Below are 21,724 nucleotides of genomic sequence, written 5' to 3' on the forward strand. Positions count from 1 at the left end.
GGATCACAAATCATTGATAATTCATCCAACTACTGCTGTTAAGCCTCAACAACTAACAATGCCATTTCCCTCTTCCATCCAATCCTGAGGCCGGCGGGATACCACTGAATTTGCTATCGGCAAACACAGCTGGGTGGCACATTTGCTCAAACAAATTAAGTGGATTCTGAAAGCTCAAACTCTTCATCAACATCACTCTAGCATATCAATTCTTCTTCCTGCCTTATAATTCTCTCCTTCTCTTCTCCCCAATCCCAGAGCACAGCTGAGCTGCTTGTGAGGTGTCGTCAGTCCCCTCTACCATCAAAAGTACCCCAAAAACGTCATCAGAGATTCAGTTCCTGTGTAACCGCCAAGGGAATGATTATTGCCTTTTTATTCAAAGGTTTTTCTGAAATGAAAGGGGAGCCATTTTCTTGTTTTTGTTGAGGGAACAGAGTTTGGGAGAGGAAATAAAAAACAACTAGATGTACCGCAGGGCGGTACAAAATATGACCGCCTCCCAGTCCAGCTCATGTTTTCCACAAAAATAAGTCACGCTGAAAGGCATATATGATTCTAACTGTCTCACTGAATTGCATTATGCACACTCAATTCTCACTGGTATCTGCTAGACAACAAGTACCAAAACATGATTAGTTCATAGATTTCACATGTAATATACATTTTATCCAACCCCACCCCCATCTTGCCTGTTTATAATTCTGAGAAATTCTTGAATTGTGTGCATGTGTGCATGTACATGTTTATGTTTATGGGTGTGTGGGTGTGTGTGTGTGCGTGCATGTGTGTGTTTGTCTGTTTATGTGCCTGTGTGTGTGCATGTGTATGCATGCGTATATGTCTACTGTGTGAGTATGTGTCATACGTAGGATTACTGTGAATGTATGTGTGTGCGTGTGTATCTGTTTATGCACATGTGTGCATATGGAATGGGTTTACATGACCCCTGGAGGCAAACATACGCAAACAATTGGTCATCCTAGGCCCTACAGTTCTCAAGATATTCACAGAAAACTGTGTCTGCCCTACCCTCCTTTCGGGGGGTCCAGTCCAGTGGGGGGGGGGGCTACAGATCAAAACGAAAAGCGATGGTTCCATGCTATCCATGTGGGGTTACATGCCCACCAAGTTTTGTGTACCCCAGTCTTTCAGTGTCCCGGGAATCCTTGTTGGTGTACGGTCACTAAATGTACACATAAATTATTTTATTGTAAGGCCCCCCATGAACGAAAGTCCACGAAACTTGGCATGCATTTGGAGGGTGTCATAATGATCATACACTTTCAATTTCGTGCAGTTTTGACCATGTCAGCCAGATATATTGTGATGAAAACACCTAATGTTTTGCTTTTTAATTTTTAACTAGGTGGCGCTATACATGAAATAAGTGGTAATGGGATAGGTTGACATGCCCCCTTAAGACCAACATACAAAAAAAAGGTGGACCTCCTAGGCCCTACGGTTCTTGAGATATTCACAGAAAACTGTCTCCGGCCACCTACTGGTATAGTAACATAAATTAGTTTATTGTGTGGCCCCCCATGAATGGAATTCCACGAAACTTGGCGTGCATTCAGAGGGTGTCATAATGATCCTACACTTCCAATTTCGTGAAGTTTTGACTATGTTAGGTCACAGATACCTGCGATTACAACGCCTCATTTTTACTTTTTTGTGTTTAACTAGGTGGCACTATACATGAAATGAGTGGTTATGGAATGGGTTGACATGGCCCTTTCAGATCAACATACAAAAAAAAAATGGTCCTCCTAAACCCTACAATTCTCGAGATATTCACTCGAGATATTGATCTACAGATCAAAACGAAAACAGGAGGTTCCATGCTATCCATGTGGGGTTACATGCCCACCAAGTTTCGTGTACCCCGGTCTTACAGTGTCCAGGGAATCCTTGACGGAAATTTGGACATGCAAAAAAAAAAATCTGACTAAACCTTCGCTGCGCAGCGGTCATAATAATGGGTGAAAGTCAGTCGAGGAGGAAACAATATAATGACAGGACAACAAAGTGATGCCACCCCCCGCAGAGTGCTTAATTTAAAACTGTTTAAACTATGTGCTAGCAAGTGTAACAGAGCTTTATGTGTAGAATGAACACATTCTGAAAGCATTCTGCATTCATAGTATGCATTTATTACAAAACCATGCAATGTCACAACGCCCTTGGACCATGAAAAACACAAATGCCGCAGCATTGTGGCAAAAAAACAAGAAAAAATGGATGATTCACTGAACTTTCTAGAAGCGGCAATGAAAATAACAGAAAGTATAAAAGCAATGTTGGCCTAGATAATTATTACGTGGACACATTGAATGTCATCTACAAAATTACTTTATTACTCTAAACCACAAAAAGATATTAGGCCTACGGTGTTACCTGACCTCATAATAAACACATGCATGTTGTAGCACAGAATTGCATACATCTTAGATCTGTTGCACTTGGTACTCCATAAGGAATTGGGGGATTGGAAGAGTATGTGGATACTTGAGCTGATAGAAAAATATCAGTGCATTCTCACTCAGTCCATCAGTCAATGACCGTCCTACATGAACAAGCAGCCAGGCCAGACAGACAGAGAGACAGACAGACAGACAGACACACATGTACAAAAAGCAGACAGACACATGGCCTGTGTCCGAAACAGAAGACAGCTGCCGGTTGCCTTGTTGCCCTCAACTGTCTAACGAGCCACTTGCCGTAGCAGGCATCAAGCTACCAGTTATGAACTTTGTCTCGGAAGGCCTAGCGAGATAGCAACACAGAATGCCGTTGCCTGGAGACTGACAGCTGACTTTATCGGTGGAAGTTAACAGAGACATTCTACGAATCTTTGGTTGAAGGCAGCATGAAGAATACATGAAGAGTTTATTCAGGTATCTTAGAATGCAGAATATTATACAAATGTTTGATTCAGACAGACAGAAGACAGACAGACAGACAGAGGTTAAAAAAATTACCCTTACAGTTTTTCCAGGTGCCTGTAGCGGATGAACAAATCTGGGGGTAGAGAGGTAATCTGATTGCTGTTCAGCACGCTGAAAAGCAGAGATGAAAAAAAGAGCAGAGTGAGACAGCTAAAGTCATTATTGCTCCTGTCCACTTACTGTATCTCATGGCATTCATTTATATATCGGGAGGTACTGTATGTAGGTGTATTTGTAGAAGGTTGCTGTGAATCAGAAGTCAGAAGAAGGTGAAAGCAGGCTGAAGGAACAGAGAGAGAGAGAGAGAGAGAAAGACAGACAGAGAAAAAAGAGAAAGGGAGAGAGATAGAAAAACAGAGAGGGAGAGAGAGAAAAAGAGGAAATGAGAGAGAGAAAGGGAGAGCAAAATAGATTTGATCAGCGCTGCATGAACTCACAGGGCAGTCACATTGGAGGACACGGCTGGTATGTGCAGGAGATTTCTGCTGTGGCAGTTCACCACCCGGCCCTCACACAGGCACTGGTCAGGATACACATCCAGCACTGCAGCACACACGGAAAACACACACATTTTCAGCCCCCCACGGCTCTGTGATCCACTCCACTGGTCACTGATGAGGGCTGTAATCTCTGTGGCTTTGGGAAAGTGATATGGATTATGCACTCCTTGCTCATTGCCTCTCCCAAAAGGATGTATTGATCCTATGTGTGTGTGTGTGTGTGTGTGTGTGTGTGTGTGTGTGTGTGTGTGTGTGTGTGTGTGTGTGTGTGTGTGTGCGTGCATACAGTACTTGTGTATATTCTGTATGTGGATGTGTGTTTCTCCAGAAAAACTTTGTGTTGAATAATTAAAGTACATTGGTTCCACATGAACCCTTTCAAATTACACAATTGATTTAGGTTCCTATGCAAAACAGACACAATTTAACCAACTAATTTCAATAATAGTTTTTGAATAAATGTTACATTAAATAGATGCAATATATTTATTTGTATTTGTTGCAATGTCACTGCTATAACAAAAATATATATATTGCAAATCAGTTCAAGAAATTCTGAAGAAGCAGAACAAATTAATCGCTGAGATCTCGCCTGTTATTACAGTTTTTTTCAACTGCTTACACATTAAATCTTTGCTTGTCACACAATTTTCTAAACAGGTCTTCCAAACACCATAACCCCACAACAAATCTGCAAAACCAAACACTAATTATTGGTGTTTGACTCCATTTTCAATATCCTAAAACACATTTTGCAAAACACCACACACAATTTTCTACCTAACACACAAAAATCTAACAGAAAGTAACTTGATTTCGGTTTTTAAACACAACCTATCAAAATGCCAAACCTATTCACCACTTATTCACTCTCAGTCCTCAATGTACACACACTCATTACTTTACTGAACACCATCCGATCATTGTTGTCTTAGTATAGGCCTATGAATAGATATATATTGAGCAATTGTGTGTTTTGTGTGTAGTGTTTTAAAAAATAGACATAGAGTTTTGAAAATGTGTGTAAACAGTTGTAAAAAACTAATATCTGACAAGTGAGTTTATGGCACATGTGAATGTGAAATATGTCGGCACAATTCATATCCCAATTTCTACTGGTAAGAACAAGTTACAGTGACAAACACAAATGAAATGTGTTTCCAACCACAATTTCAATACTCTGACAAAGGCTCATGGGAATTCATTTAGTTTTTTACAAGTCAAATCTACAACACATAATCTCCTAACTTGTCAGAGAGTGTGTGTGTGTGTGTGTGTGTGTGTGTGTGTGTGTGTGTCTGTGTGTTTGATGCTTGAAACAGATTGACTAAGCACTTCTAATGAATTCCATCACTTTCATCAATATATAGCTCATATGATGAAACTACATAACAGTATTCTCTGATGGGTACTAAGAGCAAACTGTACGTTTCATCCTCCATGACAGACTCTCCCTTTGCACGCTCCACCATTAAGCCTCATTTACGGGCCCTCTGTGCTTTCCACAGTTGTGCACTCCTCTATCACAGTTGTGCACTCCTCTATCACAGTTGTGCACTCCTCTATCACAGTTGTGCTTTCCACAGTTGTGCACTCCTCTATCACAGTTGTGCACTCCTCTATCACAGTTGTGCTTTCCACAGTTGTGCACTCCTCTATCACAGTTCATTAGTTGTCTCCTCCACACACTCAATCGGAGCAGTAAGCCACTGACAAAGAGTGTAACACACAAGGGGATGCGCATCAAATAGCCATTAAATACGCAAATGAGAGTCTTGCTTTTTTTTGTTCTAGTGTGAGCGATCTCTGTACACTAGAGTTTGGGACTGGATCGTTTGGAGTGGAGGGCGAGAGTGAAATCCTTTTGAAGTTAGGATATGTGTATGTGGGGTGATATTTAATTTTGTAAAGAAAAAGGGAAAGGTGATTTTAAAAATGTCTCAACCGACAGCCAATAGAGAGAAGTGCAATTGTAACTGTCTGATTTTCCATGTATTTTTATGTGCTTTGCATTTCCCACAGGACAGGAGTGCTTTAATGTAAAGTCTAGCACACTGAAAGGAGTCTGTTTGTGTGTGATGTCAGAGACTCTGTAGCACAATAGAAATTGAAAGTGCTGCCCTTGATGTATATAAAATTGTCACCTCTCACTGTCTCCTTAAGGCATTCTCAGAAACTCAGAAACGATTACCTTTCTGTGTAGTCCAGTTCTTTTTGCTCTTTCATATCTGTGCACGTGTTGCCATCAAGCCTATTCTAAATTTGATCTTAACCATCAAGCCTATTCTAAATTTGGTCTTAACCCTTGTAAGGTGTTCATATTTTTGTTACACAGCCAATGTTCCCGGGTCTGACGGACCCACCACATTATTAGGCTTTTAAATCAATACAAGCATAACAATTTATGTAAAAATACTTAACAGATGTTTACTTTAGCTCAATTACCAATGATAGACATTATTTATGGTTCATATTTGCCATTTACCCCTGTGAGATCACATTTATGACCATATACAGTATGATCATTTTCGATTTTTGTGAGAAAACAAGGAAATTCAATTATAAAAAAGGTAAAAAAAAATAGAAACAAGATTTGATCATTATTGGTGCTTATTTCTTAGAACTTACAAGAAGTTTTTTCTGAATGCTTAAACACATTCGTGATTCTTATAGCACAATTTCTAAAACTATTAATACTTACTGAAAACCACTCACTGAGTTTGCAAAACTAAAAGCACAAACACTGCTTTGCACTCAGTTTGCAATTTTGTAACACACACTTTGCACAACTGTAGGCACAATTCACTGCACAGCACTCTTTTTGCGGAACTGTAAACACAACTCATGCTTTACACTCAATTTCCAAATGATCAACACACACTTATTTTCACTATTTTGCCAACTCTCTGGCACACTTTCTCATGTGAAAACTGTTTTAGATAATTAGTTCACTTTGCAATCAGCCTAAACACTATAAATAAGCTACAGGTAATGTACAATGGGTACAATGGAGGGAGCAGGAAGAGTGAGAAGAGTAAGAATTAGAGGAGGCTGAATAATAGGACGTGGAGGTGAAGAAGTAGGAGGAAGAAGAGGAGGAAGAGGACGCGGAGGTGAAGAAGTGAGAGGGAGAGGATGACAAGGACAAGGAGGTGAAGTTAGAGGACAAGGAGGAGCAAGAGAAGGACGAGGAGGGGAAGAGGAAGGGTAAGAAGAGAAAGAAATTTTACAGGCAAAAAATCAGTCTACATGTGGGGATATTAGTCCAGTGGACAGAAAGGTGAACCCGGAAATGTTGACTACACCAAAGTTTTATGATGGAAATATATAGTATGGGTTCCCAGCATGCAGAAACTGCCGGATGCTAATTTGCATATGTTGGGCAATTTGACTAATTAGCATAAATTAGCATAATTACCTATATTGATCATATTATAAGAGCTGCTTGGCCAAAATGGACCATGTTAGTATGTTGTTAGGGGTTACTGGAGATGCTGAGTCCATATCTGACATTTTCAAGTCATTTACAAGATTCAAAATCACTATTTAAACTTGGTTTGGTCACGTTTTTGGGGGCGATATAGACGGATTTTTGGAGGATAAAAATGTTCAGTATTTAGGAATAATTTGTCATTCATTTGCAATAAAAAGTTATTTCTGAATTCCACAATCATTTTGGAAATAGCTATTCACTGGCCCTCTGCTGTGACTCACAATTGAGTAACAAAGGGAAGAACTAGCCTCTACTACTCCTCACTGTACTCATCCGTTGTCCTGTCGCCATCTTCTCCAGACTCTTCATCCTTACCCTTCTGCTGTTTTTACTGTGTAAATATAGTGCCACATGTAACATCACTGCCTTTGCAGAAACAATAATTAGTACAAGCCAGGCCTGCAGCTGCACAGCTGCACTTTCCAGATACATATATACACAGTTTTAACCCAGCTTTGCAGTTACAGCTGATAACATCTAACAAATCAGGAGGAGCAACAGGACAGGGCAGAATCAAGGGTGGGCAAGTTCCTCTCCTTTCTTCATACCGTGACATACTGACAGTATAGAATGCATAAAAAAACACCGGGAAAAACAGTGTTCAGTCCACCAAGTCATAAGCTATCGGCGCTGCGCAGCATCAGTTGTGATATTTATCTTAACGGAGTGTAATCGTAGGTAATGTCATGTATGAAAACTAGTATTGTTAGGCAATATTATAAGTGCAAGTCCAGGGCAGCTGAGGTGTGGCGATGACATCATCGATACGCAAGCAGGATGTGCGGTTTCGCTGTCTAAACGAACTCAAACGGGCTACGGTTTCAGATTTCTCCACCAGGTTTCAGAAAACTGCGGTTTCGGGCAGTGCGTTTACATGATTCGTTTGGACGCTCGGCCAAGACGAAGCAAAACCTCTGCATTTAACCTAAAAAGCGTCTCCGTGTGGACAGGCCCTAAGACTAGCCTTTTGCATCCCTTTTGCATTCATAAAGAAAATGGTTACAGAACATCCTTTGAAGCCAAGATTCCTGTTTTCACTTGATTGTGACTTGTGTTAGCCAACATTTGTCAGGAAACTCCTAGCCCTGACCATACCCCCTGCTATGCTTGTCCATTGCCTGTCTCCACTCGGTCTGGAAGACACATGAACTCAACCACTAGAAACTGAAATGCAACGGGCAAATGACAAATGATGATGTATTTGTGTTTGGTATCATTTTTAATGTCTCAGTGCGAGAAGTAAGAGGGTCTCAATTGTACAAATGTAAAATAAGTGTATATCTGTTTTCTGTAATCTGGGAGAAAATGGTCCATCTTCTGATGGAAAAATCCCACCACCTTTTGGTGGTCTGATAAGGATACCCTGCTGAGACTGGGGTCTCCAGGTTTGAATACTGTCTATATGTTAATTCTTGCTTTGTAATGTAATGTAAGATGCGCCTGTTCTAGTTTCTAATGTTTGAAAAGGTTGGGGTCAATCATTAACACACCTAGTTTGTTGGTTTGGCTTAATGTCACAATAGGAAGGCATTGCGTTCAAAACATTTATTTTGACCACACAGAATCAACAACGATAAGACGTGATGAAAACCCTATTCTAGGAGTTTGCCTGCTTCTCAGGACTCCCACCTTCTGTGTAGCTGAGTTTGATAGGAAGCCTTCTGCTTCTCAGGACTCCCACCTTATGTGTAGCTGAATTTGATAGGAAGCCTTCTGCTTCTCAGAGCATTCAATCGTAGTTGAAAATCTTTGCCAGGTATGTTATATTTTGACTCTAGGTTTATTCTAAATTGATTGTTACAGTGCCTTGAGGTGATCATTTATTGTGTTTTTATATTGGTTAATTGTAGTGTATGATTATTCCTAATACTACAATAAATTGTTATATTGATTAACAATTTGTAACGGTCTCTCTAGTGGTTACGGTAAGGAATTTATGATAAACAGTATTTGGTGAAGAGATAATCCTTTGAGAATAGCCTACATATTACGGATTGGTGATTGATACAACCGATAGTGAATATGTGACTAATATTTAAGATATAAATGGAGTCAGATGGTCAACTAATAATTAATAGTTCAACTAAATCTCATTGAAGCACCGGATAAGACAGAACACATATTTTCTGGGAATTGTGTTACAATTTCCCGGCTTTCAAAAATAATTCAAAAGTCGCAGTACTGATGTGATGGGTCAAGTGTCGTATCGTTGACTAAAACACATATTGGCGATGTGGTAATGGTAATTTATCAATTAACGTATCAAACCGTGGGTCAAAAATCGTGATACGAATCGAATTGTTAGGTTGGTGTATCGTTACAGCCCTACTGTATATCGCTACAGCCCTATCCTCCAAAAATCTGTCTAAATTGTACCAAAAAACTCAGCTCAAAAATCAGCTTAACCCTTTCGTGCCCGTGCCGAACATTACATTTTTGGTGCTGGATGACCTCCTTACACAAAAAACCTTATTTCTTGAGTATAATACATACCATCAATGGGATATACATACCATTGTAATCAGAAGGGTCAGTTCTATCAAATGATGTAAAATACATATGGTAATGTTGATATAGTAATGAACAGTCTTTGAAAATCCTCTCCAAATGTATACCGAAATTCGTTAAAATTGAATTTCATTCGCATAAAAATGAATTTTCCTCATATTTCTATACGAGATAGAGAAAAATATAGAGTGTATGACATGTTCAGCAAGTTGTGGGCTATTTAACAAAAAAGACTGAATTGGAATATCATTAACCTTTCAAAAGTTATGATAAATTAAGTGATAAGTGTAAAAAAATGCAGGAAACAGGATTTAGAATGTTGACAGAATTCACATTCTCTTTCTCACCAAAAACATAAAAGTATGCATAAAAACTAATAATGAAGTCAGACACAATGGTTTATATTTATTTGGTCCATAAGAATAAACCATTTATTTGTATATAAGCAAATGCTACAGTCAACAATAATGATATATAAAAGAAAAACATGTACCTTACCAGTAATACAGGAAGTAAGTATACTGTATATTTATTGAAGATCAATTCTGAATAGAGACATAGAATACATTTGATTCAACAGATACAACTTCCTTATATAAATTAGTGTAATATGAAAATGATATACATCTATAAAACGTATTATTTATGAAAAGCTAGGAATACAATCAACTTCAACATCACTCAAAAATCAATGTGTCTAAACATTTGAAAGTGGATTACATAGAACAAGCCTGTTGAGAATAAACACATACACACATATACACACAAACACACACACAGAGGAGGATAGGGAAAGGTGGGGTGGGGAACCTGAAGGTTAAACACAGAAGACCTATGACTCATAACGAAACGCATCCCCTTCTGTAGAATGCCAAATCTGACAGCAATTTTGTTTACCAAAAAAGCAGTCACCTACCGCTAAACTCCAGGCCATACAAGCTACTTTAGTGTTATTATGTATTGTTTTTATAACAAAGCCAACAATTTTTCTTTGGCTCCTGCTGTACAGGAATATGTACTTGATGAAAAGACGACAGAGTAGTAGTTGGAGCACCTGAAGGCGAGGCTGAAATTTTGACGGAAATGCCTGCCAGCTGTTGTGATAGATTTTCGTCTTTCTGGCTGTAGCTACCAAACCTAGGTTCAACACCAGATTCTGCATTGCCAAACTTGAAATAATAAGAAACTACTGAAACAGCAATGTCAATGGAGAAAAAGTGTACACAATATGTATTTCTCATTTGGTCAACGCTCCCTGATCCCTTCAGAGACCCAGTAGCAATGGATATTAGGGAGGGAAGTGAAGTCCCATGTCAATGATCAATCCCAGAAAACTGTGAAACTCTTCTGGGGTCTCTTCGTCCCATGCCCCTGCACTGTGTGTTTGCATACGACGGCCTACTAAGCACAACCTCCCACCCGTTCCGGTTGGTAAAACCACATATGCCTGGGACAACAACATAAAAATCAACATAACAAGTCTATTTCACAGTGTTTTAGTGGCAGTCTACACCACCCTACGCACGCCACCTAAATCTATACCTTCTTCCTCCATCCTCACATGGTCTTCAACATTGTGAGCGCAAGCTCATCAGCAGTCAGCTACCTCTTCAGGCCTGCAAGGAGGTCTGTGTAGGTCTTGTCATCCTCCATCTGAAACAACAGTAAAATCATACAAATGTAATACATTTATTAATTTAAAAAATAAAATCACAAAACTACAGATGTGTGCATGTGTGCACATACATACACAAGAAGAGGTAGCCTAAACTATTGAAGCATTTTGAGTAACTCAAAAATATTTAGAAGTATGAAGTCATTTTATTACACATGGGTTTAGCTACCCTAAATCTGATTGCCTGGTTGGCATTAAGATAAAGACAGATTACATTTCACCTAGTAACTAACTGCTTAAATGCAATAATGACATTTCTGACATAATATGTGATTTCACATCATGTTTTCTATAAAACTACATATTGAAAAGAGTAGAATATCAAGTCATGCCATCTTAGAAAATGTTGAGACAAGCACGTCTGATGTTTGTCATTTAGAAGTTACCAAGCTAAAACAGTTAACTACAAACTGCCTAGCGAGGTAACAACCCGAGGAGAGGGAATAAGTTAATTAGCACTACATTTCTGACAGAATCCGTGATTTCACATCTTGTTTTCTACAACTACATATTGAGAGGAGTAAAAATATCGCTCAACTTATTTCATGTAAGAGAACGCGAACTTAGAAACGCCCATTGATTTATTCAGCTTTGGTATGCTATACTGACTTGCCAATATAATGCTTACCTAACAAGCAAATTGGTACTAGAAAACAAACTTACTTACAGGTTATATACTAACAGGTTTTTAAATGAAATTGTCAAATGAAAATAACTGATATCAAAAGCAAACGAGAATACTGCAAGCAGTTCAGAGTAATGCAGCTAGCTAAAGTTACATGACGATGCACTTAGCCCCCGCTATGCCATAATGTTGACGCTGATGAGAAAGCATATTACTGTCAAATAACATGATTTTATGACTACAAATTAAGACTAACCATAACTAGAAACGATGTAAAATATATATTACCTCAGTTTATCCAGCTGTGTGGTTTCCAGTCGAGGTTAAACTCCAACGGCGTGCAGGTGGCATCTGGCGGTCCATGTTAAAATGTGACTGAAGTGAAAAGTTTTTTCACACGACTCATCAAGTATCCAAAACATTTCGCGCCATAAACCCCTTAACCAATCATATCAAATTGAAGCTTATGTTGTCAGCATTACGGGGAAGATTTCAGAAATAAAATCAGTCATTGGACAGCTGAGATATTAGATGATTGGTCATCGTTAAAATGTTAACGAAATTAGAACGGTCGGGCTTGTAAGGGTTAAATAGAGTAAAATGTGACCAAACCAAGTTTAAATAGTGATTTTGAATCTTGAAAAATGTCAGATATGGACTCAGCATCTCCAGTAACCCCTAAAAACATACTAACATATCAGCACCCTTCGCTATATGGGCATTGAAAAAGTGGAACGGCCACCTAGGGGTGGTGACCATGAATGTCTGCTTTTACAGCGTGAAACATATTATATACATGCCCTCAATACCATGGCTCCATTTGGACATTGGAAACTTTTCAATTTCAACTTTTCCCTTTTTTTCTTATGTTTCTTTTTTTCTCCTTTTTTTTCTAGTAATGTGTGGCACTTGTACAGATGTGAGGGATTGGGTGTGTTTTTCAGTCTGATGTATAATGACCTATACAAAGGATTGAATTGATGCAACTGTAACACTTGGTGGGCTGATGTAGGCCGTATAGGCCATTTGCTTACAATTGTCTGATGCATTAATGGATAGGACAGACTGATTGGTGGACATGGGGCATTACCCACTACTTTGTCTATATATATCTCCACCCACCCGCTCATCTTCTTGATACCTGATGAAGACCTCTGGTCGAAACGTTGTGTTAATAAACCACTCTGGGAGCTTATAGAAACAGTGTGCGGGTATCTTTTTATTTTTCCATTGTCGGCTAAGCCTTTTACCCAGCACCTGTTTAAATTTGGAGATGTGCGTGCACTCCACTCTTTGACTTCACAGAAAATGTGCCATGGCCAATGAGTTTGAGTTAGAAGAAATAATAAATAGCATATTTTTTCTTTTAGCAAACATTGAAAACAGGTCCCAAAACCCGTGGCCGGTTGCACAAAGCACCTTAAGTTTTTTCCCTTAAGTATGACCCTTAAGACTTAATTTCTCCTTAGGTAAGGGATTTACTTAAGGGTGTTGCACAGAATACCTTAAAAAGTTTCCTTAGTTAAAGAGAAACGTCAAGGGATTTACGGCACTGAAAGGGATTTTCCGGCACGAAAATTCTATAGTTTCCACCAAAGATTCTAGAGCGGAGGAATTGTTAACGTTAGCCTACGTAAACCACACAATAACAATCCGGCATGTTTCTGATAGGCCTATTTGACAGAGGAAGCATATTAACAGAGAGGTTTTATTTTTAATTGTCAAAAGTAGTTAATAAACTTCATTTATCAGCATCAATTCAGTTAATAATATGGTTAAGGTAGAGTCAGATGTCCCTTAGGTTTTTCCCCTTAGTTAGACTACTAAGGTCGTTTGTGCAACAGTTTAAGGGATTTCTTACCAGATAAGGACAAACCCTTAAATACTAAGGGAAAATGTTAAGGAAACCTTAAGGAGAAAACTTAAGGGTGTTTGTGCAACCCTTAAATCAGATTTTAAGGGAAAAACTTCACTTAAGGTGCTTTGTGCAACCGGCCACCGGACACCTTACAAGGGTTAAAGATGGGGACAGATTCATGTCTCCTCAGTCCATCTGCACGGCATTCTGAACTCTGGAAGCCAGCAAGTTTTTTGGCTGAAAATGTTCTAGCCTCAACTCTTTTCTTCAGTGCTGCACATCCACTTTCCGTTTTTAACCTCAGTTACTCCTATCACTGTTATAGTTAGAATATGCTTTCAGAGTTAATGACTTTAATGTAGTCTTGAGACGGTGGATTACACCGGTGTATGACAAAGCCAAGCTTGCTGAATACCCCCCATGAAAAATCACCTCAAAACACCCAGGCCTCCCAAAGACATGATGAACTAATTCTGACAGTGACATTTCTTTTTATTTATTTTTTGTCTAGCTAGCCCAGAAACCATCTGCTGGCATCAATTGGCAACTTGGCATATAACAGACCATTCAGTTGAGACAGTTTAATTAGAGTAGTATTGTTGCCGGTGCCCTTTTATTGGAGGGTCTCAAAAAGAACAAAAGTGAACCAATGACAGCACATTAATTGAGAGGGGCCAGGGTCTGACCTATCTGCCAGGGAAACACAATCAAATTGAAGTAAGAATTGAACAAGGCCTTTGCTTATCTATTTGATTACTGAGCACTTATTTTTTGACAGATGTTGTCATAAATGTATACAGCTGACAGATGTAACTCCTGATTACTTTAATACACATCAGCCTTGTGCATGCTTGTTTCTACTCTGTTTGTTTTGTTACTTTTCTCAAGTTCAATCTAATGAATATATTTGCATATATTGATCAAAAAGAAAATAGATCCTTAATCATATTTCTCTGACAATGTCTGTCTTCAAAACTAGCAATAAGCATACATATTAAGCTGAAGGCTTATTAAGCTGGAGGATTCCTATCACCTTGAGAAAAATAGCAATTAGTTGCAAAGTTTTCTTTTGCGAAAAGCTGCAGCAAAAAGTACAATTCTGTGGCTGTATTCTCTCTTTCACGCCCCAGAGGTTTTAAGTCACAGGGTACAGGTTGGCGGGAGAGAGTCCTCTGATGTTAAGGAAGAGATATAGAAGATTGGGGATCCACTGATGCCTTAGCGGAGGGCTCGGCAGGACGGTGGAGCGCAAATCCATCTGACCACCGGCCAGCGAGAACAGCCAAGACAGATGGGTCACACTCAATTGAACAGCCAACCAAATCCATGGTGATTGGAGAGGCTGGGCAGAGCTTATCTTCCAGAGCACTGGCCTACAGCGTAATGCCAAGCTTCACAGCGAGAGAGCATGTCAGTCAAGCCTGGGTGCATCCTGCACGAGCCCAGAAGCATGTTCTTATGGGGTGTCAGCTAGGAAGAAAGCTGGTTTAAATGCAATATAGGAAAAATACATTGCAAATTGGTATGGGTTCTGGGAAATTTAGCGAGTCTGTCTTACAGCATCATGATAAAGAAAGGTCCTTTGGGTAAGAAAAGAAATGTGTCCTACCTGCATATGCATTTAACCATGTTTTCCCCAAACTGATTTATCTTTGCTGGAAAAAAATACACTCAATGGAACAGAATGACTGACAACAAGCCATTCAAATGTCTGGTATGGGTGAAAACTATGTAGACATGAAACGGATCATTGTTAATGCTGCTCAGTTTCTTTTGTCATTGTTACAAAAGAAAAATCCTTTGGTGTATTCTGTCTATATTCATGTATTTCTTTACTTTGTTTATATTCATTTCCAAATTCCATGGCGGTTAAAAACCCTGGAACCGTGATAATGGCCTTCAAACAAACAAAAAACAGCCAGGCTCTGCCCTTGCCTCTGCTTTCTGTTTGGTCAAATGAGGCTACTCTTTGTAGCTCAGTGGCTGCATTAAACAGCCCTCTTTCTAATAATGCATCCAGAATCCCACCTCTCTATCTCCTCCCTGATAAGACTGACCCTCAGAAATCAAATGTGTTTTAAACATGGCCATCCATGAATCGCAACTCACAAAGGCACAATGACCCAGAGTATGCACAAGAAAGTAAGCTTATATTTTCAAAAGGAATATTTGCACATATTCAATGATATGCAAGGTCTGCAAACTAAACCACAAAGAACAGAATAGAACAGAAGTTTGATTTAACTGAGAAATACTTGACCAACTAACAACAAATATAACGCCATACAGTACCAACCTTCAACCAAAATACCAAAGTTCTACTTAAGCTCAAGCGAAATTACATAAAAATGCTTTGAGAAATGACAGCAAGTGCAAGTGACCTTTACTTCAGTGACCTTTACCTCGCTGCCTGTCTTCTCCATCAGTATAGCAAGACACCAGTCCACACAATAAACTGGGGAGGATGACTTTATCTTGGGCACTAGGGAGTCTGAAAATGATGTACTGTATAGCTCCATGAAAAAAAACCATGAAAAAGAACCATGCGTTCTAGCCTTCTCTCACTGCGGAGTTCAGGTCTCTCCAGTGCTGACGGGATGGAACTCTGATTTGCCAAGTGTTGTTTTAACAATGTCCTACCCTGTCATTTCCTGTTTCAGATTCACACACTTAGCCTAATTTCGTCACAGAACAACCCCCTTCCCCTCTTTTAGTGACACATAATTTCAGTGCTCAAGAGCATTCCAGTTGCCAGCGCTCGGCCGTGATTGTTTCCTTTGATCGAATTCAGTCACGTCTAAATGCGCTGACTCAATCGAATGTGTCTTGTCCGGCATTGCAGGCCGGATTCAAGTATCTCAGAGGAGCGTGGCTGACGGTGATCGTGTCTGGCAAGGTGAACATTTAACAGACGGGGAGAATCTTTCAACAGTTGGACTGCCTGATTTATGCCTCTCTCTCCGTGCAAATTCGATTGGCATCTGAACTGGGGAAAGTGTGACTAACGGGACGATTGGCAAAAATAGCCTGCCGACATCTGCTTCGAACCCGCCTCATCTCTCAAGCCCACTCGTCTCCTGCTCTACTCTCTTGACAAGATCAATATCATGTGTGGCTAGACACACACAAGACCCACCCAAAGTTTATCATAAGAACTATAACAACAAAATGCTTCGTCAATTTCTCAATGTCTCCACAACAAATGACAGTCACAGTTAGGAGAGTGAAACTTTTGACAAAAAAAAAATAATACTTGGCTTTGTAGTGCCAACTCAACTCTTTTATTATTATTGTTTATAAAAGAACTCCCATATCTGCTCCTTTACATCCAGTCACTTGCTGAACAGAAGCAGAAGAATGTCTTCTGAAAGAGGGAAATGTAACTTTTTCTTGGGTAAAGGCTTGGTTAATGGAGGTGTGTAACACTCACAGCATTCCTCTTCCTCCTGGATGGTCTTCTTCATGAAGGCATCGAACAGCTGGGGCCAGCCACTGTTGTCCACTGTTTATCAAATGCAAAAATAAAACACCGACGACAATTCCACTATGTGTGCATTATTTGTAGTGGGTATGTCCGTATGTGTGGGGTTCTTAAAAAGAGAGGGTTTGTGTACATGAGTGTTTTGAGTTTGTATGCATTTTTTTTGTATTTATGCATGTGTGTGAGTGTTCATGGGTGTATGGGTGTGTGTGTGTGTGTGTGTGTGTGGTGCTGGGGGACCTACCACAGTTTTCCTCATCGGCACCATTAGGACAGTCCTGTAGGCCATTGCAATGTTGGGGCTGAGGCAAGCAAACTGACAGGTTGCCACAGGGGAACTGACCCAGAGGACACTCAACCTCAGCTCTGCAGCCTACAAATGTGCTCACATACACACAGACACACACACATATGCATACACACACACACACACACACACACACACACAGACACACACACACACACACACACACACACACACAGACACACACACACACACACACACACACACACACACACACACACACACACATTCAATAACACTTCATTTGTATGACTGCAGAATATCCATACATGGTGCAACACCTCTGGGTCAAGGTGGCAATCTTGATCCCTGCTCTCTGGAAAGTGTCAAAATCAACACAAAAAGATGGAAGGCAAGCAGTAACTTAATTGCATAAAAATATGCATGTAAGCAAGTCTACCACCAGGCTGTGGAGATGAAATCCAGGGGAGATTCAATTCAGAGGCATCACTTAATGTTTGTTCCCTCACTGTTTTAATAAGACTAATCACACAAGTTCTCTCTAAGTAAACTGGTTTACATAGAGATAACTTCCAGGGGTGTTGCTTTGAGACCTTAGGTTCAGACAGATTTCAGTGCTTATTTTAACACAGTCATAACACTGTGTAAAGAAATAGACTGTGAAAAATTTACTGTGTAAAGAAATAGACTGTGAAAAATTCACTGTGTAAAGAAATAGACTAGAAAATGACCTGGAAAAATTTTGATATTTCTGAAACACTGGGTTAAACTCTCCCAAATTGTCAGGCAACATGGTGTTTAACTGTCAAAGACCTTGAGGAGTGTTCTTGTCGGTATTAACACAATCAACATTTTGTATGTAATATATATTGATTATTCTGTTCGTTCATATTAACGTAATTTCTGAAATAATAGCTGAAGTCACCATTTGCATGTCAAATGACTGATAAAGAGGTGTGCAAAAATGAAATGAATATTATTATGAGTAGCCTAACATGTAAAGAAAACTGGGGTTAACAAAGAATGCCTATGGCCTTTAGAATTACTTACGCCAAGCAACGCGAACCTCCCCCAATATAAACCCCAAAATAAACCCCAAAATAAATACCTGCAAAACACCTTTTAAATTAAATTAAATACAGGCAAGTAAACACACTTCTGCATTATGGTATTAGTGTATGGTATGGTAAGAGATAATGTTGACAAGACACGGTGAAGTGACGCAGTAGGGGTGTTCTTGACATATTGGAAGCTCATGCAGGGCAGTGAGTAACTATCTGTCACTGTCAGGTCCCACTTACTGAGCTGAGCGCACACATTTATGATGCATTAATGATATCAACGCTAACGACCCTGAAAAAAGCAGGGTCTTCGAACACTTGGATTCACATGGCTCTCAGAACATGGTTTTCTTCCCAGTAAGGTAAACTATGACGTGCACAGAATGTTTGGTGCTTTCCAGCCCACCTGTATAACCCTCTCGAAAAGTCTGTAAAGAAAAATCTAATAGGTTGCCCAAAAGCTTTTGCCAAAAAATAAATGAAAGAGGTTGCGGGGTCGACAGTGTAGGTGTGTGCCTACTAATAGGCAATTCATGTAGGTGGTGGCAGCAGTAATGCAAGTTAATGGCAAAGACTTCATCTGGTTGCTGGTTTTTGTTTACCAGCATATGTGTGTGTGTGTGCATTGGTCTGTATAATTCTTAACACAAATAACATGCTATATATTTCGAACCAGAAAAATTGTGGAAAATCTGTAAAATATGCAGAAAATCCATGCAAGTTGACATGGACTGCAGAGCCAATGACACGCAATACCAAAACAAAGTGAAACCATATTCCATGCAGCATCTGCATTCAGATCCAGACCCATATGATCATACAGGAAGTCCAAGGTATGGTGACCGCTTCCTTGTATAAACATTTGAAGTACATTGAACCAGTGCTTTTTAAGTTGAGAGCAGACAGACTGAGCGGTGGACGAGGGTAATAATCACTTCAATATTGCACAAAAGGTTTTCACTGATAATGAGATCTAAATAATTACCATAATAGCATGATGGCTATTCATACACACTATACATGCATATACACATACATTTCTCCAAATAAAATTGGCCAAAAGCCAAAGGGAAGTGTGGTTGCCATGATGTTAATGCCGTCATGGTATTGTCACCGTGTCCGTATCCATGATGTTTGCATTCATGATGCTGTTAGGTCACATGACTGATGGAAGTTGTCTGTTCCAAACGTGCCATCCCTGCCACCACTCGTGTGACCTCACAGCCTCAAGACGTTATGTCATTTCAGCGTCACTTCCTGCACCATGTCACGTCACCATGACATCATGTTGACAGGGAACATTAAATACTCTGGCATCAAAGTTAATAATGTCCTCCAAAGCCTTTGTGTGCTCTATCTCCTAGCCACCGTATAGCCTGTTCTCGAATATAAACATTCTGTGAGACTATCCATTGATACAGTGCCAATTATGATGGAGGCTTGGTCCATATCAATCATCTTCAATGAGCATCAGCACAACAGATTACAAAGGGTCACCCTCATGCCTGTTCTTAGACAATAGGCAATTAATATCATGGGTTTGTAAAGATTCTCTCTCTCTTTCTCACTCACTCACTAACACTCTCTCTCTCTCTTTCTCTCTCCATCTCTCTCTCTCTCTCACACACACACACACACACACACACACACACACACACACACACACACACACACACACACACGCACAGCTAAACACAATCACCCATAATCACACTATGGGTACAGCACACTTAGTGTATTTCACCATCATCATTGGCAGATCACGAGTTTACCCCCCATCACCATTTCTCTTACACATGTGCTATGTCACAGAGAAAATAATATATAATTTTGCCTGCAATATATCCATATTATACTGTCTATATATAATCCTACTCACCACTCCCCACACACACCCATAAATTGTAAGGTTATATAGACACTATCAAGCATACATACAGAAAGTCATTTACGTAACAGAAACCATCAGAGATTCACCAAAGAATAAATAGTTTTTTGATACATGACGGCTTTTTAAAGTGAATTACACTGTGATGAAAACAATATGTATTTAAATCACCTGCTGAACAAAAACAACTTCTGGCCAGAGAAGAATTTTCAAACCGAGCATTGCCTGAACCATGCAGCAGTTCTCCTCCTTCAGAACATGAATTATGTAAACTCTCACTAGATACAGTATATCTTGATACAGTACGTTAGTACAATCCCAACCATAAACTCACGTATGCCTTATGACATAATGAGAAACAACAACAACAAAAACAACAACAAACATAAAAACATGTCAGTGATGTTTTTTTATAATGCTGTCTGAATTGTTCATGACTTAGAACCATCATTTAAGAAAATATCTCGATTCTGGCGTGGAATAATCTCAGACTTAACAATCAATCTGAGGCGTCCTCACAACTCTCCAAGGCATTTATCATATTGTCACAGTCGAGACTCCACCAGCTTCTCCCCTGCCCCGGCATACTCCCATTCATTAATCTGCCCCCATTCACAACCTGAGAACCAGTATAGTCAAGTGTTCCCATTACACAACATACACATGTGAGCTAGAGAGACAGAGAGAGAGAGAGAGGTAAAGAGACAGAGTATCAGAAACACTTAAGGAGGGAGAGAGAGAGAGAGAGAGAGAGAGAAATAAAAACAGAAACACATGAGAAAAACTGGAGACAAAAAGCTTACCTTTAAAAGCACAGAGCGACAGGGAAAAAAGTAAAAAGGGGTGAACCATAGTGTGTACCGTGAGTGCAAAAGTATGTGTGCGCCTCCTCGTCTCGGTAAGTCCTACTCAGAGTGACGAGGAGCTGCACCTTCCCAACCTACCAGCTTTCGACTGTCAGACCGGCACACGCGCACGCACAGCGCACACAGGCACACAGAGACACACGCACACACACACACGCGCACACACACACTTGTGCGGCTCCAGACCCTCTGAGGCACATCAAACACGAGCGCATCAGTGCTGGAGAGGACAGATCTTTGTGCTGGACTGCCACAGCATGCTCCTATATGCAGGTCCTCAATCTACTCTCCCAAGTGTGCACAGCAGTCTGCTCATTACTCTCAAACTGCTATATATAAGGCGCCTGGACCTGGACATCTGAAAGTCACCTGACTGTATGGAAATTAATAATTTGACCTCTCTTATGTCTGTGAAACACACATGCACACTATTACTCTCTCGCACCGACATCACTTACATCATCTCAGTATATTATTTAAGACATCCAGTGGCTGTTGGTTCCATATTCCAATTATGCTCTCAATTATATATTCTCTCTCTCTCTCTCTCTCT

The 21,724-nt window shown here is 39.8% G+C and overlaps 1 protein-coding gene across 3 annotated transcripts in view; it reads right to left on the reverse strand.

The window, feature by feature from the left end:
• rxfp2l (relaxin family peptide receptor 2, like) overlaps nt 1-21,412 on the reverse strand; it is a 60,495-nt gene extending 39,083 nt beyond the window's left edge. For 2 of the 3 annotated variants that reach the window (XR_007192973.1, XM_048238099.1), the window contains exons 1-5: nt 21,109-21,412; nt 17,336-17,464; nt 17,041-17,112; nt 3,389-3,494; nt 2,991-3,062 (exon numbers count right to left, since the gene is read on the reverse strand). Coding sequence is in view for 2 of the 3 variants with exons in the window: in XM_048238099.1 (XP_048094056.1) it covers nt 2,991-3,062; nt 3,389-3,494; nt 17,041-17,112; nt 17,336-17,464; nt 21,109-21,157 (428 nt within the window). In the remaining variant the exon portion in view is untranslated. Of the gene's footprint in view, nt 1-2,990; nt 3,063-3,388; nt 3,495-17,040; nt 17,113-17,335; nt 17,476-21,108 lie in introns of all 3 variants that reach the window. The other variant, XM_048238100.1, reaches the window with a different exon arrangement.
• Nucleotides 21,413-21,724: the final 312 nt, after the last annotated feature.

Source organism: Alosa alosa, chromosome 2 (genome assembly GCF_017589495.1).
Source record: "Alosa alosa isolate M-15738 ecotype Scorff River chromosome 2, AALO_Geno_1.1, whole genome shotgun sequence".
NCBI classification, from domain to species: Eukaryota; Metazoa; Chordata; class Actinopteri; order Clupeiformes; family Clupeidae; genus Alosa; species Alosa alosa.